The sequence below is a fragment of the Taurulus bubalis genome (genome assembly GCF_910589615.1).
Source record: "Taurulus bubalis genome assembly, chromosome: 8".
NCBI lineage: Eukaryota > Metazoa > Chordata > Actinopteri > Perciformes > Cottidae > Taurulus > Taurulus bubalis.
The window spans coordinates 15,411,084-15,438,667 of record NC_136596.1 but is presented as its reverse complement, the minus strand read 5'-3'; the positions used below and the strand labels follow the sequence as shown (position 1 = coordinate 15,438,667).

General features: G+C 41.1%; 2 protein-coding genes across 2 annotated transcripts; one reads left to right on the top strand and one right to left on the bottom strand.

Annotated features, from left to right (window-relative positions):
* Positions 1-7,432, bottom strand: tmc1 (transmembrane channel-like 1; the record flags this gene model as incomplete). The annotated part of the gene is made up of 19 exons (XM_079222896.1): positions 1-224; positions 661-796; positions 2,463-2,541; positions 2,675-2,800; positions 2,881-3,120; positions 3,220-3,287; positions 3,453-3,581; positions 4,267-4,419; positions 4,502-4,681; positions 4,877-5,071; positions 5,148-5,292; positions 5,377-5,519; positions 5,637-5,735; positions 5,879-5,985; positions 6,191-6,272; positions 6,364-6,454; positions 6,590-6,772; positions 6,879-7,076; positions 7,428-7,432. 19 exons carry the CDS (start codon positions 7,430-7,432, stop codon positions 1-3), a joined length of 2,583 nt encoding a protein of 860 aa, XP_079079022.1.
* A 10,412-nt stretch (positions 7,433-17,844) lies between these two features.
* zfand5a (zinc finger, AN1-type domain 5a) lies at positions 17,845-25,374 on the top strand. The gene is made up of 6 exons (XM_079221895.1): positions 17,845-18,039; positions 21,452-21,607; positions 22,270-22,372; positions 22,489-22,577; positions 23,039-23,167; positions 23,349-25,374. The coding sequence occupies exons 2-6, from the start codon at positions 21,454-21,456 to the stop codon at positions 23,495-23,497; spliced, it is 624 nt and encodes a 207-aa protein (XP_079078021.1). The 5' UTR covers positions 17,845-18,039; positions 21,452-21,453; the 3' UTR covers positions 23,498-25,374.
* The last annotated feature ends 2,210 nt before the right edge of the window (positions 25,375-27,584 follow it).

Below are 27,584 nucleotides of genomic sequence, written 5' to 3'. Positions count from 1 at the left end.
TCAGTGTCTCTGCAGACTCGGCACCCTGTGCATCCTCGGTTCACTTTGCCGAGGGAAACCGGGCAGATACCCAGGAGCCCCATGGTTTCCATGGTGATATGCCCTGGGGACAGGGCCTCTGGTGGCTGGAAGTTGGCCTTCTTGTTCTCGACCTGAAGGAGGAGCGTTGCGTCCCTTCTTACCGTGATACAGCCTCTGACTACTACTGTGGTCTTCTTCTTCATCTGCAAGAAGATAGAGCAAGAGAAATGTTTCACGTATTAACCGTACTGTACTGCATGCTGCCGTAGCATAAATGATAATTCTTGTAAAAGTAGCAGTTTGGTCAAGTTTTCTCAAGAACAAGCTAACAGCGTCAGCTATGGCTAACTGAGTAACGGGAAAATATGAAATTGGGCGTATAAATGATTAAATGTGTGCCGAAAAAAAATGGAAAAAGAAGAGTTGAAGAAGAGTTGAAAAACAAAATGAACGAGAGAAAAATAAAATAAAAGATTATTTATCAACCGATTTGTTACATTTTTGACTAATAACCTTTTACAACATTCCAACAGTTTCAGGGTTTCCATAGTTTGAGACCCAAAGTACATTTTGTAATTCAAGTTTAACATATTTTTGAAGGATCTGTTTTTTTTATTGTCTAGAATAAAAACGCCTCACCTTCTTGGACTTGAAGTGAAGCATTGTTGTTCTTTTGTTGCTCTGCAGTCTGTGATGAAGCTTTTCGGGCTTCTTCTAGATCCATTTGTGCCTTCAGCGCTGCTAGTTTGTTCTTTTTCTTATTCTCTTCATTTTGCTTGCAAAGGACATAAAATAAATTATTAAAAGATAAGACTTAACTTTTTGAAACCTGAGGCTCGTATATGGTTCTTTTTTTACGTCTTTATTTTATTCAAGTAGTCGTATGAACCCCAAATGAGTTATATTACTTGTTTTATTTTATATCATTTTTTTCAGAATTTATTTGTGAATAAAATGTATATTTTAAAAAAAAAACACTTTTTTAACATATTTTGATCATAACTATTAATGTCCAGCATGATCTATGCTAGATTTCCCCCAAAAAAAGTAGCCGAACTTTCACAAACTCCATGGTTCAGGCCCTTACCAACATCCAAAATACTAATAGGACACCTTTTTGGAAAGCTTAGGACCTAAATAATCAGAATATGCAACAAAAAAACACTGTAAAACCAAGCGTTGATATATTGGGAAGGTGTTTTAGTAAAAAAAAAACGTGTCGTTCGGTTAAAAAATAGAACGGTTACTTGTTTTATGACAATACATTGTCTCACCAGAGGCTGCTGGGTATTAAAATTTGCATAAGCCTTCCCCCTTGCTGTGTGAGGTGTTTCTAGAAATGTGGGGGGTACACGTAAGTCACAGGAAGCGGATTTGTGAGACAGAGAAGAAGAAAAAGAAACCTCCGGCCGATTTGCGATTTTACAGGTACTTATATTGAGTTCGTAAGGATTTTGATTACGTTGTTTGACTCCCACAAGCCTGTACGATTACTGAGATGTGTTTGTTAGGGAAATCAGACTTTGTAAAGGGTATTTATCATGGATTTAGTGAAACCTTACGGCCGCCGCGGCAAGCTGACGGAGCAGCAGTATAGTCGGCGGAGTTTACGTAAATACTTAAACTTAACAGTTACTTTAATTATGTTTTACACCATATCTTTTCACAAGGGTTGTGGAACTGTAGAACTTTAAATGAAGTTAAACAACGATGTGGTTCTGGAGATAATTAAGGAAACGTTCAAACAAAATAAAATAAGAATTGTCCGAAAACAGGCACAGCGGCGCTGCTTTGCCTTGCCGTGCTAAAAAGGTTAATAAACTACTTTACAATGTAGAAATGTAGAATAAGGCATACAGAAATGTACATAATTTGTGATGTATTGCTTTTATTCAACTTCTACTCTTGACAAGCCCTTTGGACAGATAGGAGCAGTTCCTCTGCTGCCCTCTGTTGAACTGATGATACTAATACAACTACTGTGGCCACAGACAGACACCACAGTGGACTCAGGCGATCTGTTTGTGCATCTACACTGTTGGGAAGTTTGAAAGCTGATAAAATAAAATAAATTGTGAAGGACAAACAAATAACAAGCATGAACGTGCCTGTTCATTTCTTAACATTACGTGGCTGAAATTGAATTTACTTCGAATGTTAAAGGATAGCAATGTGACGTACTGTATGTCACGTTGTTCTTGGACAACTTTTCCTCAATTCTCCTTCTCTTAACTAAGGGCATCATTCATGTGAAATTTCCAAGTATGAAACTTTAGTTATTCTGCAGTCTGCTGTTGACTCACACCATAAGCAATATGAAGGGTAGCACCAGTCCAGGGTTAGATGCATAGCTGAACACTTTACCAAACCAGGCAGGGAAGTCACTAAGCACATTAAAGCTAGAGAGCTGGATAAGAGAGGGGGAAACTAATTTGGGTTACCGTTTGTAGTTTTTTCTTCAGTTCCACATTAGCTTCTTTGTAGCTTTTGGATGTGGATTGCAAGTAATAAATGGCCAGTCTGAAAATAAAAACATATTATTGCCAACAAAGAACCTTAAACTTTACTACTAAAAAGAAGTGATGACAACCTGGTCATGTAATTTAACTTAAGCTGTGATGAAGCATATTCATGCAGTCTGCTGTTGACTCACACCATAAGCAATATGAAGGGTAGCACCAGTCCAGGGTTAGATGCATAGCTGAACACTTTACCAAACCAGGCAGGGAAGTCCGACTCAAGAGTCTCCTGGATCACATCAAACATACGTTTTTTCCCACTAAGGACGAGAGAATGATTGTGACAGAACATCAAGTTATGAAATTGAAAATGCCAGATCCCATGAACAAGCATCATTACCTGAAGGGTCCACAGTCAAAGGAAGGGGGGATGGTGACGATAGTGTAGATGGCAGGCAGAGTGGACAGGAAGAGAATGACCAGCAACATAGCCATGTAGAAGTTATTGGAGCCAGAGGCCTTGAAGACCCTTTCCTGCGGCACATTGCAGCACATCACGGCCCAGCACTGCAGGTACATGGACACGTGGAGCCGGAGGACGTTCAGGGCAGGCAGGCAGGGGGCATAGAAAGCACCCATCCTGAAGGAACAGATTAGGCAAAACACTCAGTGGAAGAAAGGTGCTATTCATCGTCACCTTTTAAACCTACTGATTTGAATAAAACATTTGTTTTCTCACCAAATCATTCCTTGATTGAAGATTAGGCCCAGTACGTTCCCACTGACATCAAACTCAGAGTAGGACGGCTTTCACAAGCAACACAAGAAAGACATGACTTAAATTTTCATAGCCAACATTTAAATTCACCTCTGGAAAAAGACGCAAATTGTTTATGTGTAATCACAAATACACACTTAAACATACCATTTTAGGGGAACAGTCACTGAAATCAATTCAAAGAGATGACTCACAAATCCAGCCTCGAGGTCCCAACACCAGCAGTAGTTGAGGAAACGAACAAGGACGGCTCTCAGGAAGTCACCGATCAGCAGCGTGATGTAGGTTGTCATGGTATCAGATATGATCAGCCGAACAAACTCCTGCAAAGGATGAAGCAATCATACAAATAATGCTTGTACGTATGTACATATTTAATATAGTGAAATGGATAGAATACTAAATGGTTTCCTGTCTTTATGATGTTGGTGTTCACCTTACAGAGGTTATTTATATTTTTGATTTACCACTTTATCACTATGTTTGTGTCTCAATATTTCAAAAGCATGTTCAGGTTAGTTTACCATTGTGTAAACGGGTTCTATGTAAGACATGAAACTACACTATATGTCCTACTGAACATAAAATACACTATCATTTCATTGTAATGCAAACCTTAAATCTTTTTCTATTTAAAATCATTACTGTATTCAAGCAAATGTAATCAATATATATATTGACCCAACATTGTCAGTGTTAAATTCATAAATTCTGACATAATCCTGTAAGAGATGGCTTAAAAAATGTCTGTCTACTCATTAATACCAAATCAACAGCCAATCACATAACCGCCCCTTCCATGTTTCTGAAATAAATAAATGTAAATATAAAGATAAAAGGTAATAATACTGATATTATCCATTAAAAAAGTCACAATACCATGGTTCTATAAGATATTTAGTTGGTATATGGATGTTCTAATGCCCTATATTTTTATTTTTATTTCACTTTGGGTATCCGTAACTTTATGCTGCAAAAAGTATTACATACTAGTTTACACACACTGACCTGGCCGACCATGGTCTCCCAGCAGGGCCCTCTGGGCACATCAGCAGGCTGGATAGTGACGGGTGGAGCCGTGCTGTTTTCTGATACTGTTCCATTGTAAAGACTGGCTTCCCACGTGGTTATATTAAACTTAATGATCTTTTCCTCTTCCCTCTGCAACACATATACACCACATGTGACGTATATATTATATACTTATAAAGTATCCTCCATGTCTCCATGCTGTGGTTCTCACTTTGAGGTTGATCTCATCCATAAGTGCAATGATGAAGGTGTAGAGATTCCCCAAGAAGAGGGCAAAGATGCGACCCAGCTGCCACTGTAGGGCCACACGAGGGTGATAGTTCTCAAGGGCGCTAATGACATCAAATAGCATGGGGCAGAACATCCCCAATAATGACATGACCATGTTCACCTGAGAAACACAAATTTATAGTAATAAATGTTGTGAATTACAGGTGTGTTTTTCCTGCTAAAATAATGCCAAAAAGGTGTGTAGGCCAGATGCTAAGGTTGTAAAACACGGTATCACATGCAGAACTTGCTCAACATTAATTGATTTCTCGATTTATGTCTCTATAAATCTCTTTCTCCCATTTCTCATTGCTACCTCATTCCTTTCCCACCAGGTGTGATTCTCCAGTCCATCAAGGGCAAACTTCTGAGAGCGGCGCACTACAAAGTAGATGAGGTATCCACTTCCTGCTAAGCAGCACAAGACCAGGAAGTTGGCCAGCACACGCAGAAAACGAGTCAGATGAATGTTGTCGTCCTTTTGGCTCTCCTGCTCCTCTAAGATTGCCTCCTGCAGAAGTAGATGGATACAGGATATAGATGAATGTGATGTGAATGGCATCAGTCACTGTATCAGCTACACTGACCTTGAAACTGGTGGTGATGGAGGCAAACTTATTGTCTGCAGTTTCAGGGTTTCCTATCAAGTAGTCCCAGCTGGTGAACATTTTCCAGTTAAAATTAAAGCTGTTATCATCTCCGAACCCCGACTCATTTGCATTACGGGCCATCCTTTAATCAGAAATAACAACAAATTCCGTAAAACATTGTGCCCAAAGCGGATTAATCATTTGTATGCAGTCATAATGAACGCACGTTCTTATAACCACCATATAGCTATAGGCCACTGTTCCCACACCAACCAGGAAGTATGACAGAGGCATTCGGAACTTGAGCCAGCCAATGGCTCGCTGGTTGTTGTAGTATCCGTAGAAGAGGACTGAATACTGAGCGTAACCCTGTGGATGCACATTTTTGTTTAGGTGATATGTAACTAACATTATTATTGTTCACATGTAAACTGACACACAGGCCTATGTAACAAAGATTGAGGTGAATGTGAAGCTGCAACTGACTCCAAAGTCCCATAAGACAGCAAAGTCCATGGCACTGGTTGCCTCAGTCCTGGGGACGGTCTTTCTTGGGATGGTGCCATAGGCTCTCCCCATTAATGCCTGTTGGAAATGAGCATGGAAGCAAGGAGGGTTATTGGGAGGTGGGGGGACTCTGCAGACAGAATCAATAGAGAAATATGTGAGAGCAAAACTGCAGACACAATACCCAATACACATTAATAAAAAAACGCCATGTACAGTACCTCTGGCACCATAACCAGGCCAAAGGTCAGACAAAATAAGATCATGTTGATGCCATACATCCACCTCAGAAAAATAAAGTAAGAGGCAACTGAGGAGCCAAAATGACCTGAGAGGCACAGGGAATAAACATGAGGATGATTGTAACACCAGTAATGACTTTCTGTAAGCATGGAAGCTGGATAACTAAATGTGAGGCCTGCAAACCATACAGTTTAAGCTGTATGATTCATCCTGCATACACTTTAAAGTCTTGAATACTATGAAATGAAGTTTGATACTATGGAAAAAAAAGGAAAAAATAGCAAACTTACTTTCAATCTCTTTGATTTTCATCTCCCAGGGAATGCAGGCAGTTTTGAAGTTGTCAAAGTCCCGTTGAAACTTCATCCATTTCTACAAAATAAATATAATTCCCAAAAACATGCATCATATATTGCATATAATTATTTAAAGAACTATATGAATATATATATTGATTCCTTACCTTGGCCATCATGACTTTGTATGCATAGAGCTTCCTGCCTTTCCCTTTTCCTAAAGCTCCCTCATATTTCTCCACAAACTCCTGAGACTCCCTACAAGGAAGAAGATGATTTGATTCAAAGTGAACCAGAGGCCACATGTTGTGTTACAGCTGATCATCAGGAGATTCTGACTTTTTCAGGATCCTAATTCAAAGTGCATGGCGATGAAAACATGAATGATTTTACCATAAAGTCACACATTTCTTTTTCATTGGCCAAGGTTTTCCCCTCAGAGCTTGGATCAGTTTCTTCCTCCCATCCACGGCCTCCTTCAGCTTCTCCAGCTCCTCTGATGACAGGGACTCTGGCCTCACCTCTATCTCCGCATTGTCCTCTTCATCATTGTCCTCTTCCTCACTTGGCTCTGAACTATGGCATAGAAGATGTGTTAAATGTGTTTGCTTGTGTTGTGTGAAAAGGTCCTTCTGATGTGCAGAATGGGAAGACATGGTTTATTTGTTGGATAATACTTTACCTAATTTCGACGACTTTCTTGTGCTTTTTTCTCTTCACTTCTTGTGCTTTCTCCTTCACTGTACATTTACCTCCATCCTCTTCGCTCTCTTTTTTTTTGGCACTACCATGTTTTCTTTTTCTCTTGGCATGTCTTTCTTCACCTTCTCCATCCTCCACCTCCTCCATTTTTCTTGTTTTTTCATTTTTTATGTGCTTCCTTGTTTTTGCTGATTTACTTTTTATTTTGGGCTGTACCTCCTCATGCCTCTCTTCTCCTTTTGCATCTTGATCACTCCTTGCTCTCTTTCTCTTGCCCTTTTCTCCTCTATCATGCCTGTCCTGTGATCCCCCCTTCCCTTCCTCTGCTCTAGATGCTCTTTTTCTCCTCCCATTTCCCCTCTTCCTTCTCTCTCTATCACCATTGCTTCTTTTTGCTCTGTGTCGTTCCCTCCCACGTTCCTCTGGAACAGAAGAAACTTCATCCTCGTCACCTGTAGTTAAAATGTAGATTCTGTGTAAAATCAGCATTACCCTTAAAATGCTGTACACATTATGTACACTCACTCACATCATTGACACTAAATGGTGTCACTTTATTTCTCTTTGTGTTGCTATAGTTATCTTACAGTATTGTGAAGTTCCCTACTCAGTTAAACCATCTATTTTTCTCTCTCACTGATATACTTTATAATAAATCCCCTCTGGCCAGATCCTCCCTTAATTGAATCAATAGCCCTAGCACCGCTTTCACTGTCTATACACTTACATCTCCTTTATTATTTAATTTTCTTAAATGTATTTCTGCTCTGCTATTGTAATGTATTTTATATATTGAGTATTTCCCAAACTTCATATTTTTATGTTTACTATGGAACATGCTTGCTGCTGCCACAAACAAATTTCCCCTTGGGGATGAATCAAATCAAGTTATCTATCTATCAATTTTAATCCAGGTTGTATAATCCTGTGATAATGAAGACATGGGTCATGATAGGGGGGGAAAGGGGAGTGTAAGTATGGCACTGGGTATGGGCGGTAAAAACTGAAGAAGATGAACTGGTAGAGCAGTGAGGCCACATACAGCTCCTATAATCCCAACTCAATAGAATAAAGTGGGACAATTTTATTAAAGAGCATTAGGTCAAGACTCCTCTGCCATCTGCTAATTAGGAGATGTCTTCATGACATAACCAGTAGACCAGTAGAAACAAGCCTGAACTATGAGAATGTGTAGACATTTGTGTAATACCATTAAGAACCCACTCACCTACAAATTCCAGTCCGATGTCAACTGCCGGAGACAAACAAAGTCACAAATTGATAAAGTTGAGAATATCAGTGTTTTCAACATCTATTTGCTATGTCTGTTAATTGCCACTAAATTATGAGAACCGGCATCTGTATATCAGTCAATATTAATTAGATTTAGTAATTGCTAATAACATGCACACAAATTAATTATGTAATTAAAATGTCAATAATTGTGTCATAAATGTGGTAAGATGTGAAGGCAATGACATGGATACCAATCTTTTTCTGGGTTTCCATTGTGTTCAGGGATAAAGTGAATGAGACTCTTCTGAGACATATAACAAGACACATAGCAGCCTCCATCATGAAACATTCTTCACATTGAAAAATAGAAGACTTTTAAAGAATTTGATCCCAATACAATTATTGTGAATTGTGAATAAACTAACCATGTTTTTAAACAACTTGATTTGATGAGTCATGTAAAATGGCATTTTATAAATCTTAGTTCGGGAACAAGGACCACGCCCCGAGCACAGCTCATTTTCCGTGCACTAAGTCCTTAAGCACAACGAACCCGTTCACTTCCTCTTTGACACAGTTTCTAACTGAGGACAACATAAAAGCAGAACTCTGTTATGAAGTAAAGAATAAACATTTTTCTCTTTCATTAATTCCCATTCTGTTGTTATGTTTTTCTGTTGTCTTTCCAGATAATCTACGAAATAACCCTTCCTCCTCTGACCTCAGCTTTATAAATCCAGTCATTTTCTCAATATCTTCAATACAACACTAACCCTTCCACTGGTCGAGCTTAGCCTACTTTATATATATCTGGCACTATTGTCCTGCAGTAAAAAGGGGATTAAAAAGTCAAATAAAGAAGACCACTGACAAATTGGACTGATATGTATGTAGTCCGCCCTTTGATGTGTGTCATTAGTGTAACCAGAGTAGCCAGCGATCGGGTCATTATGGCTGTGTGCAGTAGAGGGGCACAAAAGAGACAAACAATGGCCTAACGACAGGAGACGGGGTGGCTAAGTCCACAAGGACGGGGAGACAGCCAAGGGCCAGAGGCCAGCTCCCAAATATGCAGCTGGATGAAAACAAACAGAAATATATTTGAGGCGGTCCATGGGTAGTCTTTTATTGATCATTCAAACCAGAACACCAGTCTAAACAGCTTGGCAGTTTTTACTTGTCTGTTGTATTCATATTAATGAACTAAAGGCACTACTAAAATTCAGACATCAGCCCACTGTTTATCTGCCTGGGCTCTCCTCTGCAGATTTCCTCGCTTTGTGACGCGTTTGTGACGCCACTTTCATGACATGATCCATTTTCAACGACTTGCAACACAATGCCTCGTGGTGAAAAATACAGTGAAATGTCAAAAAACCTTATCCTCCATTTGCAGCTTGTACTTTCTCCCTGAATTTCGCCACAACACCAGTTTGTATCCCGATCATTGATGGTGCACCTTCTGTAGCCCCACTGACAGCACAGGTCCAGTCCTCTCCGACCCGGTCCAGCGCTTCAACGAGAGCACTAAAAATGTAATTCGCTGTATAGGTGTCTGTCATGGGTATCAACTCAAGAAACTCCTCGGTGACCGCCAAAATCTCATCAACACCACGAATGAATAAGGCCAGTTGAGCAACATCTTTAGTAATTTCAGTGCTCTCATCGATTGCAACTGAAAATGCTACAAATTACTTTACTTTATGCGTCTTTTGGCTATCCAAATCCTATCCGTCACAGTATTTATTGTTAGGCTAATGTAGGCAAAAGCCTTTTTCTTTTTTTTCACAGTTATCCGGCGGGCCGAGCTGGACCCCCTGCTGGGCCAAATCCGGCCCACGGGCCGTATGTTTGACACCCCTGCTTTATCCTAATGAACAGAAATTTAAAATAATTTACATCAGATTACGTCAAGTTAATCTATCAGACATTCATCAGACAAAAATAATGAATGTCTTCTAAAAACCAGACTATAGACTTGTAATATGTGAAAACCAGAATAATCTGGTCATGGAAATATAAAGATGGTCATGGACTTACTGTCATTCTCAGAGGTGATCAAATTGTCTCGACGCATCTTCCTCTCATGGTCCTGTCACCCCTAAATCAGTGGCCTCAGTATCCAGCCGACTTTGTGGAAATGAAGCTGCAGGGTTTCAGTTTTCTCCCTCCTTCTCCTTCTACCTTTTTACAGGAAAGGATGCTGCTTATCCAAGCTCATACACGGCCTTGGGGTCGAAGAGAGTGTGTGTGTGTGTGTGCGTGTGTGTGTGTGCGCGCGCGTGCGTGCGTGTGTATGTGTGTGTGTTTTGAGAGGCTGGTCCATGAGTAACTCGCATGAGAAGTTTACTTTTTCCTCTCCACCCATCGACCCGAAACAGGGACAATGACAGCATGGAAACCCTAGAGCCACGCAATTTCACTAGCAATCAATTATTCAAAACAGTTATGACTGCCTGTATGCCGCTGTATGTGTGTTTGTGAATGTTTATTAGTGTGTGTGCACTGCTGCATATGTGTATTAAAAGACAAATACATGAGGGTTATGAAAGCAACAGGCATAAGAGGGGGTCATGAGAGATGGTTTTTACTGTCCACATGACTCAGCAGGGTTCACTGAGAAGTGAAACATCATATTCATGTAGCTAAATGTCCTTTTATAATTTGAAATAGGGCAATGACTTTATACTATATAGTGTTTTATCAGTGTAATGATGTATTCCTAGATTTGTTTATTCATATATGCATCAGTTGCAATTTTCCTTCTGTTCTCATACAGTGACCCTTGACACTCTATGACTAAAAATCAGTGTAAAGCACCAGTAAATAAGTAAATAAACAGGTTCCTGGCAACTATTTCTTGAAATGCAGTTTTTATTTTTCATCTGCTTTGAATATGGGTCTCACTTGTTTGTGTACAAATAACTACAGCACCAGAGTAATAGTGACTTTCTGGTAAAAGATTCATCCCTCTGTCTTTATCTAATGAAACTAAAATAAAAGCCAAAGCTGACATTTCTCATTGTGTTAGATTTTAATTCTGGCTGGTGAAGAGTATGAAATGAGTTATAAATGTATGGGTTTATGGACTAATGCAGCAATCTGACACATCTGAATGTGTGTGTTGTGGGGGGAAAATCAATGTCATTAGGATAACTCACCAGCCATTTAGGGACGAAAAGGGACATGTTCAGTAAAAAAAAGAAAATCACATATGAGTATGGTGTCGTATACTGACAAGACCAAAACATGAGGCAAACATACTGAAGATAAAAATAGAAGATAAAAGAGAGATAAAGAGAGGGAGCGATGAGTACCAAGCCAATAAACCTGTGGGGGGCGCTGTTGCTCTTTACTGGAATGTGTAGGAGACATTCTGCCTTGTTTATGATTATTACTTTAACTGACTTGTTTTTCTGCATGTGTGTTTATTTGTGCATGAATGGAGAAAACCCATATCCTCACAGTAAGCATGTTTCTGTAATCTGGTGTGATATTGGAGCAAGGTGAGTAGGAGGGATATCATCTCCCTTTTGTTAAACTTAGCTGCTGCTATGAGGGAGTCACTGAACAGAGGTGAGGGAGGTCATCGAGGCCACTTGAGCAGAGTGGCATCAAAACAAACTGCATGATGCATCCGACTGTAAATGGATCTCTTGTGGTATCTAGCTATGAAAAGACCCTTTTACCATGCCATATTTATACACACCTGTCTGTCAAACTATATGAAGCTGAGTGCATTTGTGTACATAGTACTACATTTGTAACTCCTTTAGAGTAATTGTTTTGTTTTGTTTGGTCACACACTAAAATGACTTGCAGCTATCAGTGTGCACTGTGCAAACATTCAATAGTGATTCATGACACAGTTGGCATGGTAAAAGGCTTGTGAGCCCTCCAAATGGCCTGTATACTGTATGAGTAAAACAGCAGCTCCGTAACAGATGATCTGTCTGTTGACCAAGATCTCTGCCCCCTGATGCAGAGAGGCAGAAGAAAAATCACAGACTCAGGAAGCCTGTCCACTGAAGTCTTAGGCATGAACTGTACCTTTAAAAAATTAGGAGTTAACAAATCAGAGCGTAGCAATAGACTCAACACACAGGCAATTTAATCAAAACAAATATAACAGTTGTTTGCACAAACAGCACCTGTATGATTGATTCTGCCTGTCTTTCTCTGCCGAAAACAACCAGTGATCATTGTTTAGCATGTAAGTCCCTTTTGCTCCACAACTGTTGACACTAAATGTAAAGCAGCAGGGAGTTGTGGCCCTGATGGCAAAGCTTGGCTGTTTTTGTCAGAGAGAGAAGGGAGCTTAAGTGCATATTAATCAGCTGTGACTGCAGGCTATAAACACATTTTTACCAAAGGGATTCAAAATGAGACAATCGTTGCATATGTAGTATTTTCATGAAATATATCCACAGCACACAGTATCAAGTGTTGTATAAATGTGATACAGATGATTTACTTGCAAACTGTCGTCCGGGATGATTGCTTGTTTTTCAGAGACTACAGAAACTTTCAGAAACTACTTTGACTATTGTGGTTGGGCTTTCATCATAGTCAATACAACATCCATAGCGGGGAATAAAAAAGCAAATAGTCACACATTAACATTATTCCATCACTCAAAACTTAGCCTCAAAACTGGTCCTCTCCCTCCCTTGTTTTTTCCCCCCTTCACTAAATTCCTTACTCCTGTTTCTGAGTGTTTCTGCACAAGAATACTGGCTGTTGGTCCCAGTATGAAAGAAGAGGAAGAAATACAACTTTTCAGGAAGGAGAGTTCTCCACATAGCCCTCAACATATCTGGAGCGAGAGAGGAAATAAGAAAAAGAGGTGGTTCACATGAAAGGACAAGAGGAAGGGTCTTGCTCAATGTTGTAGCAGATGGTTCTTGGCACCGTTACAGATAGACAGTGAGGGGGTGAGTGAGGGCGAAAAAGAGACCATGGTTAGTATGCGCGAGTAAAAAAGCGTCATCAAGCAAGGAGGCGGACCCTGACAGACTATGGGTGTCTTTAGGGGAGGGGTTTGGCCGCTGCAATTGACAGATTACAGCATCGAAGGCGTGTCATGTTCTTGCAGACAGAGAAGCACGTGGCCAGGCCCATCTGCACGAGGGAGCAGCAACAAAGACCAGCCAGTCTGGGGAACAGAACAGAACAGAACACAGGACATCTGCTGCACACGCATGTACACACACACACACACACACACACACACACACACACACACACACACACACACACACACACACAACACACACACAAACACACACACACACACACACGCACACGCACACATGCAAGGGTTCACATTTGTTCACCTCACACAGGCATGCAGACTACAGGGTCTCATGTATCAGCTGCAAATGAGAAACCCACAGGCATTGCAGCATATATTTATGACTGGCAACTAGCCTAATTATTCAGAAGACACATCAACGCTTATTACAAACATATGCACCAACTTTCTGCAACTTTCTACAAGAACCACACTTCAGTACAGTGGGGATTGTGTGTGTAAAGAAGGGGGAGAAAGGAAGGAAGAAGGGGAGTTAAGACAATTTAGTGTGTGGTGAAAGAGTTTGGGGGTCCCTGGTTAGAAATAACCAGGAACCAGATTCATGAGGGATGTAGGAGTTGTGTAGACAAGTGAGAGACTAAATTGTCAGTCAGTGCTGATTCAGCAGATCACATTCATTTGTTCCAATTGTTGTTACTTGTCTATTCATCTCTCTTGCTTTATGCATCTTTCATTTCTTTTACAACACCTAATGCTGTGCTTCTTGACACTTTTGCACAGATGTGAACCAGGTGTATTTTACACCACACATTTCCTCCAGTGTGTTCCCCTACTGTTTCCTCCACAATTACAGCAACAACAGTGTAAATGGAACGGAAAGTAGCAAGGATTTACAACAAAGCTGTCCCTGATCTCGCCAGAATCACACAGACAGGCACCCTCTGTTCATAAAAATGTTTCTCTTTACACACACACACACACACACACACACACACACACACACACACACACACACACACACACACACACACACACACACACACACACACATATATACATCGTTGCCACTTTTAATGAGGGGCTGCACATGAAGTTGAATGTGGACATGTCAGGGTGGGGGATCAAGTTTTGAAGCAATGGTTTAAGTCAGCCTCAGTGCAGAGCTTATCAAGCCCCACACACAGCTTATGTAAATGGAAAAGCTGCCATTTCCACCACTAGCCCCTTTATCAACAGTGTCTCACCACACCGACGCCAGACACAAGCAAGCTGTGCATCTGTGTGTGTGTGTGTGTGTGTGTGTGTGTGTGTGTGTGTGTGTGTGTGTGTGTGTGTGTGTGTGTGTGTGTGTGTGTGTGTGTGTGTGTCGGGCCAATATCTGCCTAGTAACTACAGACAGGCTGTTCCAGATTCTCAGAAGTAATCCTCACACCCACAGGCTCACACACAAGCACAGACTGAAACGTAACAAAAAGCATAGCTGACAATTGTATGTATCATTTGTCATGGCAAGATTGTCACTTGCAGCTCCTCGCATGGGCCTGTCGTGGTCTTGCAAAAGAATGATTGGCCCGCTCCCCTTTAATTCAACCACCAGCACCATTACACTTAGCCACCCCCACACAGACAGTCAGGACTCGAACCAAAACCTACAAATACACACTCACACATATAGAAGCCAAGCTTTGACAGCAAGGGGGATGGGTAATGATACTCGACACCTCCCACTCTCTCCTCAGCTGCCCCCTCCCTTCATTGAAACAAATGAACCCTCACATACTAAACAGACACACACTTCACATACACACGCTCCTTCTTTTCTGCTTCTCTGTACAGGGCTGCGTTAACACAACTCTCACACACAGAAACCTCAGTGTAAAACACAGACATGGTTTCCCCTTAACCTCCCCCTCCCTGTGCCTTCTTGACTCACATATGAAAAGCTTGCCTCTGTACAACAAGGGAACCACTACTATTGCTTACATGGAGGATGATTTGCATTAAAATGCCATATGATGAGCTTTCACATGCATTCTTCACATTTGTCTAAATATAGCTGCCTTTCAGTGGTTGTCAATATTTTTCCTTTGCTATCATTTGATTACATTATTAGATTACAGCGTCACTTTAGTCAGCAAATAATGCTCCTGGCGTTTGAGGACCCTCCCCTGATACCTTGTTGTCAATGTTATGCAAATTAGCTCAGTGTGGTCAAAGTAAAGAAACTGAAGACAACATTAATACATGGTGATATAATGAATTACTTAAAATTATAAATGTGAATACATATGTTTATGATTTATGTATTTTTTGTGGAAGACACAATCTTACACTTATAGTGTGTGTGTGTGTGTGTGTGTGTGTGTGTGGGGGTGTTGATGGGGGGTGTGGGTTTGTTGTGTGGGTGTGTGTGTGTGTGTGTGTGTGTGTGTGCGTGTGTTCCCCATAAAAAAATCTAGGGAAGATCAGCAGCAGCAGCTACTTTTACTTCCACTCAGCTGAACCTTTTTTCAGTGTCCATGAATTCTGGTTTGAACTGGAGCGAACAGACTGTATTTGGCAATAGCTTCCAGCCTTCTAAGTTTCCACGAATTCATTCACTGATAGATGACAGCACGTTCCCTCAAACTCACATACCCACACACACACACACACACACACACACACACACACACACACACCACAAGGCCGGTATTGCCTGCTTGTGTGTGACGTTACACTGACAAGGTGGGGGAATACGTTGGGACTTGCTAAACCTGCAAGGCAAACTATACAGCACACATGACACACTGCATTTGAGTGGGAGGGAGGTGTTTTCTGGTTTCACAAAAACAAGGCCAGTACGACATGATCTGGTAGCTGTTAGTGAGATAAACAGCAGGCCAAAGTCAAATTTGATAGAACAAAATAACTCATGTGATTGTGTAATGTTAGAATTTCTGTGACATTTCAGCCAGATCAGGATAGTGAACCACTAGAAGCATGTTTACCACCAGGGCTGCGGCCAAGATTTTAGAAATACTCCAATATTTTAAGTCTACCTCTACATGACATATTTGCTAAGCCATCAAATACACAGGAACTGTTTTCTTTTCACACGTTTTGTATAATTAATACATTAATACATTAATTCTGGTGGAGAAATATGAAATCGCTATATTTTAACATATGTTTTTTGCCTGAAATACTCAGATATAAGACTTTGTACTTAAATTAGGAATTTAAGAACGTGCTATTTTTGTTTAACTGTAGCTGTAAACACCTGAAAAGATTGCTTAATATTCCCCCAACGTCCCTGAAACATTACTGAGGTTATGCCATCAGAGCCATTAGGGCCCTCAGTAGCTGTTACAACCCTGTTTACTGAAATGTATTTCACAACCATTTTCTGACAGTACATCCTGAGACTATCCTGATCTCATTCTGCTCTTATCTTTTGTAGCCTCTCACAAGACATGTTTACACTCTCAACGTCAACACAAGTGTGTGTGTGTGTGTGTGTGTGTGTGTGTGTGTGTGTGTGTGTGTGTGTGTGTGTGTGTGTGTGTGTGTGTGTGTGTGTGCGTGTGCGTGCGTGTGTGTTTGCTCGTCTATGCTCTCTTGTACATCTATCTTCTTGAGAACCAATATAAACTTTTGGATTGAGGAAATTTTTCCAAATTGTGGGCTGTTGGGGTTGGGCATGTTGTTATTAAGATTAGAGGCGGGGGTCTAAGCAATACATTATGTAAATGAGGGGCTTCAATAGGAGTGATTATATCTAAATACTTAAGATTCAAGGTTATTGTTTTTGTTGTAGTAACCGATACTAGCATTAATAGGATTGGTACCAAAACGTTCAGTATCACTTATGTGCTCATGGATTTTACACATTAAACATATTTTAGATGACACTGATCAAATATGGGTTTTATTTACAATGTAAAAGTAAAAACCTATTGAGTCTTGTTTTGACATGGATTTACGGACTAGAGCAACAATAGTAATAAATACAAATGCCTTGACAAATGACACTAGATGAATAAAAATTTATTCAGAACCCGCCTATATGCCTTGATATCCAATTCACCAATTTTAATTATAAAAAGGTATTGATAACGGTAGCAATATATGTGATCCTTGCCCCAATTTGACTTGGTATCAGTTTTAAATGTTGTGGTATAATCCACCCCTACTGCTTGATTCTTTGTCTGTTGTTACCCCCCAGAAAAACTTGTTTACACTCTCAATGTCAACAAAACAAGTGTGTGTGTGTGTGTGTCAGGAAGAGGGGCGAGGCAGTTTCAAGAAATAGTGGCTTCTCACAGATACAATATTGTACAAAGAAGCCTTCCCAGAAGAACATCCTCTTTATAATCATATATTTATTTAAATTGTGTCATGTCAGCTCTATAATTTATTTGTCCATTCATTTAGGCGGATTACTCAATAACACAGATTCGTGGTCTTGTAGGCGGATGACGAATAGATGTGTAATAACGCAACACTGACTGCACGCATGCGCACTGCCGACTCCCCCCTCCCATCGCCTCGCTTAACTGTACATCGCGCTCGGGGGCTCCGCGGTCAGCCAATGGCGACACGTTGTTTTACCCGTGACATCATCCGCCACTCCTCTTACTAAAGAAGGAAACAAACATCCATCCAGAAGGAACGGGAGACGGAGAGAGGAAGAGAGAGAGAGGTAGGAGGGCGAGGAAGGGAGAAGCAAACCCACCTAGACCCGTCTGACCGAAGGACAACGGCACACAGACACAGATAGAAAGAGTAAAGGACCAGGATCTGAAACCCGCGACATTTTTTCTTCTGCCAGGACAAACGGCCACTTTTCCTCCGTCGTCTCGCGAGAAACTTCGTCGTTTTTTAGCAGGTGATGATCTTGGATTATTGCTTTTTTTCTTAAGGATGAAATTTGAAGTGAGCTCAGCTTTACGAGGTAAACAACGAAAAGAGGGCTGTTTAACTAAGCTGATGGTCGGTCACGGCGACCTTTACCGGTGGATTGAAAGGTCAGGTGGTGTGTGGTGGTGGTGCTATTGTGTGGTAAACAAGCGTTTTGGTCTTTGGCCCGTTGAAGTTTTCACCAGCAACACCACCACCATCTCCTCCTCCTGACTGGAAACATCACAAGCCCTCAAACGTGACTCCGTCTGGTTTAGGGGGAAAACAAGGGAGGGAGCTAGCTAGTGCTGGTCGCTGTCTCTGTTTTTCTATTTGTCCCGAGCTGGGGGATGGGGAACCAAAGCCAGCTAATTCCTGTCTAGAAATAGAAAAATCATAAGCCGAATCTGCAAGTAGAGCGAAAGAGTTGCGCTGAAATTACTACAGATCATTTAGTTAAAAATTAAACGACCTGCCAGTACATATTTGCCCCTGGTGTTGGTAGTTTTAGCTTTGACGAACACCAGGTTTGCTCGGTGTTAAGAGCTGTGTGGCCCCACCAAGTCGTTTCTTAGGACTTAAGTGTGATTATACAGTCGAGGTTGTTCACATTGTTTCGTTGGAAACACGTAGAAAACGGAAATAAGTAGAAATGTTGCGAGAACGAGGGAGCTACAGAACGATGTCCAAACAGGAAGCAGAGAGATTGCAGACAAAGGAAGAAAGAAGAAACAAAGGGAGCAGAGACCACACTGTCTAGACTGTAGGTTATTTCAGAAAACGTCAGTGCTGTTGCCTTCCTGACGGCGTCTGACGATTATTTGCAACATTGTGTCCTTTTTAGGAGAATAATTTGAGTGCGTGTAACCAAACAGTGGGCTTTTTCCTGTTCTGTCCTTCAGTGTGACTCAGTAGTTTTCAGCACAGCAGGGCCTGAAATAAGAGCTAACGTTAGACCTGTGTCTGATACAGGAGAACAGTACCCCCCTTTTGTTTGCTCGAGATTTTCACAGCTATGTTGTTTAAACTGGGTCCAATGGTCGAGTACATCGCTTAGAGAACAAACAGAACAATTTAGATCAGTTTTCACATTTTATTGCTCTGATTATTAAGGTTTTTATGAAAGGAAGTTGGTGGTGAATGACTGCCTGGTGATCTGTCCTTTGCTGGAAACCCCCTGACTTACCCTGTCGGATGTTGAGTATTTCACAATGCATTGTATATGTCATATTATGACGTTTCAGCTCACTAAGCAGTCTTGTAGCTATGATCAAGCAATGTGGTTGGATGAGTAGCTCCAGTTGGTGATAAACACCAACATAAACAACAATCAGTTGTATGTCATGCACATCATGTGTGCTTTACTCTCTAAAAGACCTAATTTAATCATAAAATATTCATATGCAGTCCATTCGTGCCATATTGAAAGATGGGGGAAATGTGGCGTGATTTCACCTCCTACCTTATCTCAGGTTCGTGAGAGGTCTTGGTAGAGGTTAGGTGAACATGCCGGCTGTTTGTCTGACAGCTGGGCCCAAACGTGACAGCTGAGCCACACTCTCCATTGTACCTTTGTGCCAGAAAGTCAACAGTCCTGGTCAATCTGTTAGCAGCTATGGTCCTTTTTCTTGACAGATGTGATGTAGTCTGTCTCAGTTTGAGTTGATATCCTTCATTTGAGGAGCTGCTTTTACTCAAAGACCTTGTCCAAGACTGTGGGGTGGATGTGTAGCTCAAATTGTACAGCCCAAATGTAGCTGTCAACGTATTGAACTGGTGTTGGGTTTAAGTGAATGATACTGGTCATCGCATGCAAAGGAATATTCCTGTCCAGCTACACGTTACTAACCTAGGTCAGTCATGTCTTGTATTTTCAGCAGTCAGCAGTTGAACACATGACTCAAAGGCAGAGACGGTCTTTGTGGGCTTTTCCAAGGAAAACCTTTGTTGACACAGCAGTGATAGCGTGCGGGGGTAGATAAAGAGGGGAGGAGGGGAGTGGTAGCTCAAGATTTAATGGCACTTGTTAGTCTGTTGGGGAGGCCAGGACACCTCGAGTGAACTGACAGGACGTTCTTAAACAACTGCCAGCCTCTCCTGGAACATTAAGCTTGTCTGTCCTGTTTGTGTCCGTGACCAGAATGTAGACAAGCTTCTCAACAACACAAGCAAGCAGCTGACATGTTACAGCACAACAGGGCCAAAGGTTGTTTACAAGGGAAATATGGTTCGCTGGTAGTTGTTGGCTTTGTTGTTTTCTTTTCTGGAGGGTCTGGTATCAGTCACACAGACAATTTGTAAAACAGTGAGGGCAGGACTGGCAGACAGCAGGTCTCTTACCCAGCTAATCTCGAACTTCCTGTCTGTTGTTCATTCATTCATCAAGGTGTTTTCAATCTTTTGCCTCAAAGGCAGCGCCTCCCTTTACACAACTTCCTGTTGTATTACATTGTAGCAGAGCAGTGTGACGGCGTCATAGGGCTATATATTTTGCCAAGTTCCGCACATACACACTTATTTATGGACTTATGTGAAGGGAGAAATGACTCAAGAGGTTTTTAAATGTCTTGTGGGGTAAGAATCACAGGGGGAGGGATGGGAAACTGAAACTTTTGACCTACTTTGTTTCCTATCTCGTGTCTTTTGGTACAAACAGTTTGTAGTTGTAACTGTTTTGTTCTTTTGGTGGCAGAGATACTGCCAGTGAGTCAGTGCTTAGTTTGGTGTCTATCTGGAGGAAGACTGATGAGGCAGTGTTAGTAATAGGGAAGAGTCATATTTGGTCATGTAATTATCATCACATTGTGTTGACGCATTTAACACAATTACCTTTAGTTATGAAGAATGAACTAAGTGATGCCAACTATGTAACGCTACATGATAAGATTATTTGGAGGGGGGCGATTGATTGAAGTTGTTCTTAAAGCACTATACAGATATGAAAATGAGAGATGATGGGTGAAATGTTAAGAAGAGCCATACCAACTATTCTCAGAATTGCAGGGAGGGGATGGTAGGAAGAAAAGGGGTACGCAACAGTGAACAAAGCTGTGGGACAGAACAGCATCCAGCTTCTGCCAAGGTGCTGAGCAGAACAGAGCGAGTTTGTTTGTTCTCTGGACTTCCTGTGTCGAAGCGTTCATTACTGTATTCAGGCTAAAGGGCAAGTCGAAAGAGACAAGCATGTCGTTTTCAAATTTTCATAATATGACGCCGGTTATCTCTGAGCCAAGTGTCTTTGGAACCAGATTGGCAGGACGGCAGCGTCTTAACAGAGACATGTGCCCCGTGATGGAAAACATTGTAGCTTTCAGTTGTATTTCACATTGATGTGTTGGTGCAGGGAAATGCTCTGTGTGTCTGTCGGTTTAATTCTCACTCTGTTTCTCTCGTTCTGTTAGCAATGGCCCAAGAGACGAACCAGAGCCCGGTGCTTTGTGCCACAGGCTGCGGTTTCTATGGCAACCCAAGAACCAATGGCATGTGCTCCATATGCTATAAGGACCACCTGACACGACAGCAGAGCAGCGACCGCATGAGCCCCCTCAGCCCTATGGGTAAGTTAGTTCACACACAAAAATAGAGATGGAGAACTCTGTCTGTGTCTCAGAAAAAGTAAAAATGATTTCACCCTCAATTGATTTCAGAAGCCCAGTTTGTGTTGTAAACAAATAGATGTACTATAAACTATATATTTACAACTTGAGATAAGGAGGGACTCAAGAAAGTGTAGACATTGCTTTGAAATACAACCAGTTCCAGGCCAGTCAGTGTCTTTCCCAGCTCTCCTCCCCTGCCCTCCCTCTCTGTTTTTCCACTCTTGGTAATGAAAGACAGCTGTTTTTTTCATTACAGTGTTCAAGGTTAGGTGGGTGTTCACTCCTTTTTAAATATTTCTAAGATCAAACATTAAAGTTTCTCTCACAATGTGACACTGGCAACTTGTTGAGACCTAGTTTTCAAACAAGACAAACACGGTATAAAGAGCAGAGAGACACGGTATAAAGAGCAGAGAGATTATCTTGAATTGAGAGAAAAAATGGGTATATTCCCAAATCCACAGAAGAGATTTCAAATTATTGATCTGGGTTATCAATACAGTTTGGGGATTTCTTGATATACAATCCATTTACCACCTATGATTGTGCATATTTTGTATTGATTTCAAATGTTTTTGTTTACTGTTTTGTCTAATGGAGTATACTCTGTTCTCACCTAGGCTCAGCTGGTAGTCCTATTTTAGAGGCCTCAGCCATCAAGAGACTAGAAGCCAGTCTAGCCAAGGTTGATGCCTCCCCTGCCTCTTCACCAGACATGTCTCGGTCAGTAGTGCTGTGTTTTTTTAAGATTTTGAAGGTAGTTAGTAATTGGTGAATGTGAGAACTGCTGGTTTCTTTTCTCCTGCTGATCCCAGTTTCTCCCTTTTTTTTATTTGAAGCTTCAGAAATGTTCAAGGATCTCTTCCTGTGACCCAACAAATGACAGAGATGAGCATCTCGAGAGAGGAGCCAGAACCATTAGAGCCTGGTAAGACATACACACTCACTAAGACACAAATGTAGTTACCGACAGGCGAGCCGATATAAACAAGTGACACACGGGCAAAGAACAGACACATGAAGATGAATGGTTGGATACAGACTTCTTAAGGCAAACATCATCGCCTTGCAGGACCCACTGTAGCCACAGTTTATTTTTGATGCTTCGCTGCATACCTTAAACCCAACTGTTGGTTTTACTTACAGCCTCCAAGAAAGAGGGGAGGCCTAAAAATAAACAGTTTTAAAAATACCTCTACACCAGAGGCCATTCTCAGATTGGATGCTGCCTGCCAGAGGCTTCCTCAGTGTAGTGCACAATTTTCTGACAAGAAAAAGAGGGGGCAATTTAGAGATAAGGAGATAATTTCAGTATTAATGTCCTTCTCTTGCAAATTCAAGATAATTGACTAAAACTTATTTTATTTCTCCTCTCTTTCTCTTCTGTAGTTATAAACCAGCCTGCTGCTTCTAGCCCTTCTCCTGTAGCTTCTTCCAGCAGTGAAGAAGGCAAGGGTGACACCCCAAAACCCAAGAAGAATAGGTGCTTCATGTGCCGCAAAAGGGTGGGCCTTACAGGTGAGCAGATGGGGGCATGAAGGAGCATCTGATGCAACATTATTACTGTCAGTGATGCAGGTTGTGATGACTGTTTTACTGGTCATAGATGGAAAGACAAAGCGTTTTTTCTTCCCATCTCTCTAGTTTAGACTTTCACCTCTCCTGTTGTAGCTTTGACCCCTGACCTTTGTGCTTCCAGGGTTCGACTGTCGCTGTGGCAACTTGTTCTGTGGCATCCACCGGTACTCCGACAAGCACAACTGTCCCTATGATTACAAGGCCGAGGCTGCCGCCAAGATCCGTAAAGAGAACCCTGTGGTGGTGGCTGACAAGATTCAGAGAATATAGATTTTACAAAACAGAAGCAGCAACAATGACAACACCTTTTGACAAAGACTGGAGAATGAGTGTGAACCTTTTTGAAAGGAGCACTGGCATGAGTGGCGAAGTGAGGATCTAAAGGACTTGATTTACAAAATGACAACCTCAAGAAAATGATGGAAAAAAGAAGAAAAAAATCTAAAGATCCTGTCTGAGGGAGATGCATGAATGATCACTTTCCTCTTTTGTTTTTATTAATTCATTAGTTTGTTGTATCCTACTTTCTGTGGTGTGACTTTGCGGCTGTTCAGTCCTCTTTTTTTCTTTTATTTTAAGAATATGTATTGTCTTATTAAGAGCAGCCCAAGCCAGCTGTCCAGCATATGCTGTGCACCTCTCACCCAAACCAGGCGCCATTTTGTGCCAAACCGTAAACAGCCATTTTACTGAGACCCTGTCATGTGTCAGACACAAGCATGTCTTTCAAAGCATTCAGACTACACAGTAACAGTCCACACAAGTTGTGTCCCTCAACCTTTAAACTTCTTGTTCTGTGCTCCGTTGGTACTGGAGTCGGTCATTGTTTGGAGAACCGTACAACTGTCCCCCACCATGCACAAGGGGCTTTGTTACTTTGTCTCGTTCTTTCCTAGCTTTACCTACCTCACAGCTGCTGTGTTACGCTTTGTTGTCTTCTTTTTTACTTTGTTTTCATCAGCTTTGACCCCAGCAGAACCATGGATCATCTTGATAGTCAGCCTCAGTGACCCTCTGATCAGCATGCCTGTGTTGACTGATTGGTTTGATTGTGATGAGGCTGTTTCCATTATGGCTGGAGGTATCATGCTAGACAGGGACAAACCAATTACTCCCAAGTTTCACTAAATCTAAACATTTTCAATGGACGTGATTGGTAAAGGAGTTCCCAAACTGGTCTGAGCTCATATTGTTATCGCAGACTCCTAGTGCAGGGCTGTGTGTGCTGATGTGTGGCCTGAGGGTTGGTGGATTTAAGCGACAATATTGTAGGAGCATGAATGAATGGGATAAATGCATGAGTTACTCTTCATCTGCGTTAGTGTTTCAGAAATATTTGACTTCACTCAATTTAGGGTTTCAGACATTTTATTTGCTGAGAGACAATTATCTGTTTGTTTTATTAATTTTGTTTTTTTCTTCCATTAATATTGTACTGATGTTAGCGCATGCATTTGTGGAATTAGGGTATGTGAACCATGATTTTTATTTTTATTTTTAAATACGCTAACAGAACGTGTGTGTGCGTGTGTTTGTGTGTGTGTGTGTGTGTGTGTGTGTGTGTGTGTGTGTGTGTGTGTGTGTGTGTGTGTGTGTGTGTGTGTGTGTGTGTGTGTGTGTGTGTGTGTGTGTGTGTGTGTGTGTGTGTGTTTCCCCAACCTTTTTGTCTGTGGATCTACCCAGTTTATCAGCACATGTTTACAGAACTACAGGAGCATGCCAGAGCTAGATTTATGAAAAATAATAGATACCAAGATTAGATGTAACTTCTCATCTGTCTAACAGCTATTGGTCTGACTGCTTTAGAGCACCGTAGAGAAGTGTGGGTGTGGGTGTATATTTGTGAGCGTGTGCAAAAGTGTGTTTTCATGGCTGCCTGACCCATTGATGCCCATGTATGTTTGTGTTAATCCTCCTTTTGTCCACCCACCCCCACCCCCCACCGCCTTTTTAAGGATTTTTTTTTTTTCATTTAAAAGACAACTGTATGTATCAATTTTGAGTTTTTCCTTTCTGATTCTTAGTTATATGCAAATTTGTACAAAAAATGAAAAAACAACAAACTGTGTTGATATTTATGTATTACATATAATCTTGCTATCCAGCATTACGACAGAATAGTATCATGTAAATAAAACTGTACAGAGAGACATTACCAAGCTTCATTGTGTGTTGACTTTCACAGCTCACCATTTTCTCATTTCTCAATATTGTTGGAGTTTTAGTGGAATGTGTTTGGCTTTTTTTACTACTAAGTACTGCACCTCTAGACATATCGACCTGTCAGGTCAAAGGGGCAACTTTTAAATAGAGTAAACATGGTCATTAGGTAATTATACCATTGTATATATGAAAAATATGGCTGTTTTGGGAAGATGAAGTGAGTGTTGAATCAGCAAAAGACGATTATGAGTAAACATTGTGGAACTAACGTCAGCCATGAGGAGAATAGTGTAGGAGCTACATGTAAGGAGCTCCAGCCTCTAATACCTTACCTCGGCTAACCCTGTCCGAAATACAGAGCTGTGGCAGCCCAACCTCGCTCAAGAGACTCTTCCTGGAAGAAAGCAATCCTTTTCCACTATGTAGGCCGTATGTGCAGGACTCTTATAGTGTGTGTGTGTGTGTGTGTGTGTGTGTGTGTGTGTGTGTGTGTGTGTGTGTGTTTCAGAGACAATGTGTTTTCTCACTCTCCTGTAGGGAGCTCTGGGGCTGAGTGTGTTCACAGATGGCGTCACAGCAACAGCTGCTCAGACAGCTGAAGTGTGCTCATGTGGCGTCCCTGTGACAGGAAGCCACACAGATCACATTGTCTGGACACAAGTCTAAAGTACAATGGAGGATTTACACAAACACAGATTGGATGGGAAAACATTTCGGTGTTCAAATGTAATATATTTATTGAGCTGTCTAGATCCAGCTGTAATTACAAAGAATTAGAAGGCAAATGAATCACTGTCATCCTTACTGTTAATCACAAGTCTACACGTCCTTTGAACCAGAGAGGACAAGAGTGCACTTCACAAGTAATGCCTTGACAGATGAGAGAAGGATCAACATACGTCAAATATGACCTGGAACAACTACAGACATCCTTAATCTGTGTGTGTGTGTGTGTGTGTGTGTGTGTGTGTGTGTGTGTGTGTGTGTGTGTCGTCAGTAATCCCTCAACCCCCCACATGCACACTAACCTATAATTTGTTTCACTGATGTGTGCAGCCCATTTATCTGTGTCACCCCCTCTCTTTGTGTGTGCACATGTGTGTGTGTGTGTCTGCTATTGGGTGTGACTGAGGTTCAATGGTTGGTTCAGGAGATGTAAAACATCAGAGATTCTGAATCGAGTAAAATTACAGATGTTATTGGCAGATGTGCAAAAGGAGATGGAAGTTATATGAGGCCACAGACAGTAAAGACAAACATGAACACACAATTCTTTCTCAAGAAAACGGTCACACCCACATTAAATTCATCTTCCTGTACTACACACTTTGTATGTGCGTCTATCTCAGTTACATCATCCCATAAGTGCTTACTACATTTCATACTATATCAGTACGAGAAGTAACTTGGACCAAAAAATGTACATTTGCACACATAAACATGTGAAATATTTGCACATATACTTGTGCAACTCCCTTCAACATCCATAAATAATGAACATTCACAATACACAGGAAGCATTTGTACATGTATAGAAGATGTTGTTACTCAGAAGTTGGAATGGGTTGTCCCTCAATCATAGGATTGATTGTTCGATCACTGACTCTTCTTGTTCACAAGACAAAGTATCTTTGAGTAAAGCATTGGACTCGAAAACACTCTATGCTGCCATCTGGGTGTAGAGGCTGTGAGTGCAGCCCATTTACCTTCAATATTAGAATATCCCTTTTAATGTTTGGAGCAACGAGACATGTTGACATCTAAATTAGGCAGCATACTTCAGAAAATACATAAATAAATACTTTTATAGTTCTTTCATAAATACTGAACTTGTACTGTGGCATCACAGAGAATGCAGCTGGGGACCCCATTAACAATGCGGTTGTACTGATAGAGTTGATTATTTGGGGGCACTGAGCCTTGTCTTTCTAATTAAAAACAAAACTGGATTCAGCCAGGAATCAAAAGCCAAACATTAAGGTGGTTATAGGACAACCATTACATTTCATTTAGCTGACGCTTTTATCCAAAGCGACTTACAATAAGTGCATTCAACCATGAACCAATTAGCAATGATTGAATTTAATGATAACACATCACTTCTTTCATTTTCTGTACGTAATGAACAGGCTGTGAGTGGGTGCTAATTACCAATTAATCAATATTTTTAAGAAACCATGTTGAATTTTGATTT

Coding starts and splice junctions, on each gene's coding strand:
- zfand5a (XM_079221895.1), top strand. CDS start 21,454: ATGGCCCAAGAGACGAACCAGAGCCCGGTGCTTTGTGCCACAGGCTGC. Junction 22,373..22,488: donor TCTTCACCAGACATGTCTCG/GTCAGTAGTGCT, acceptor TTTTATTTGAAG/CTTCAGAAATGTTCAAGGAT. Junction 22,578..23,038: donor GCCAGAACCATTAGAGCCTG/GTAAGACATACA, acceptor TCTCTTCTGTAG/TTATAAACCAGCCTGCTGCT.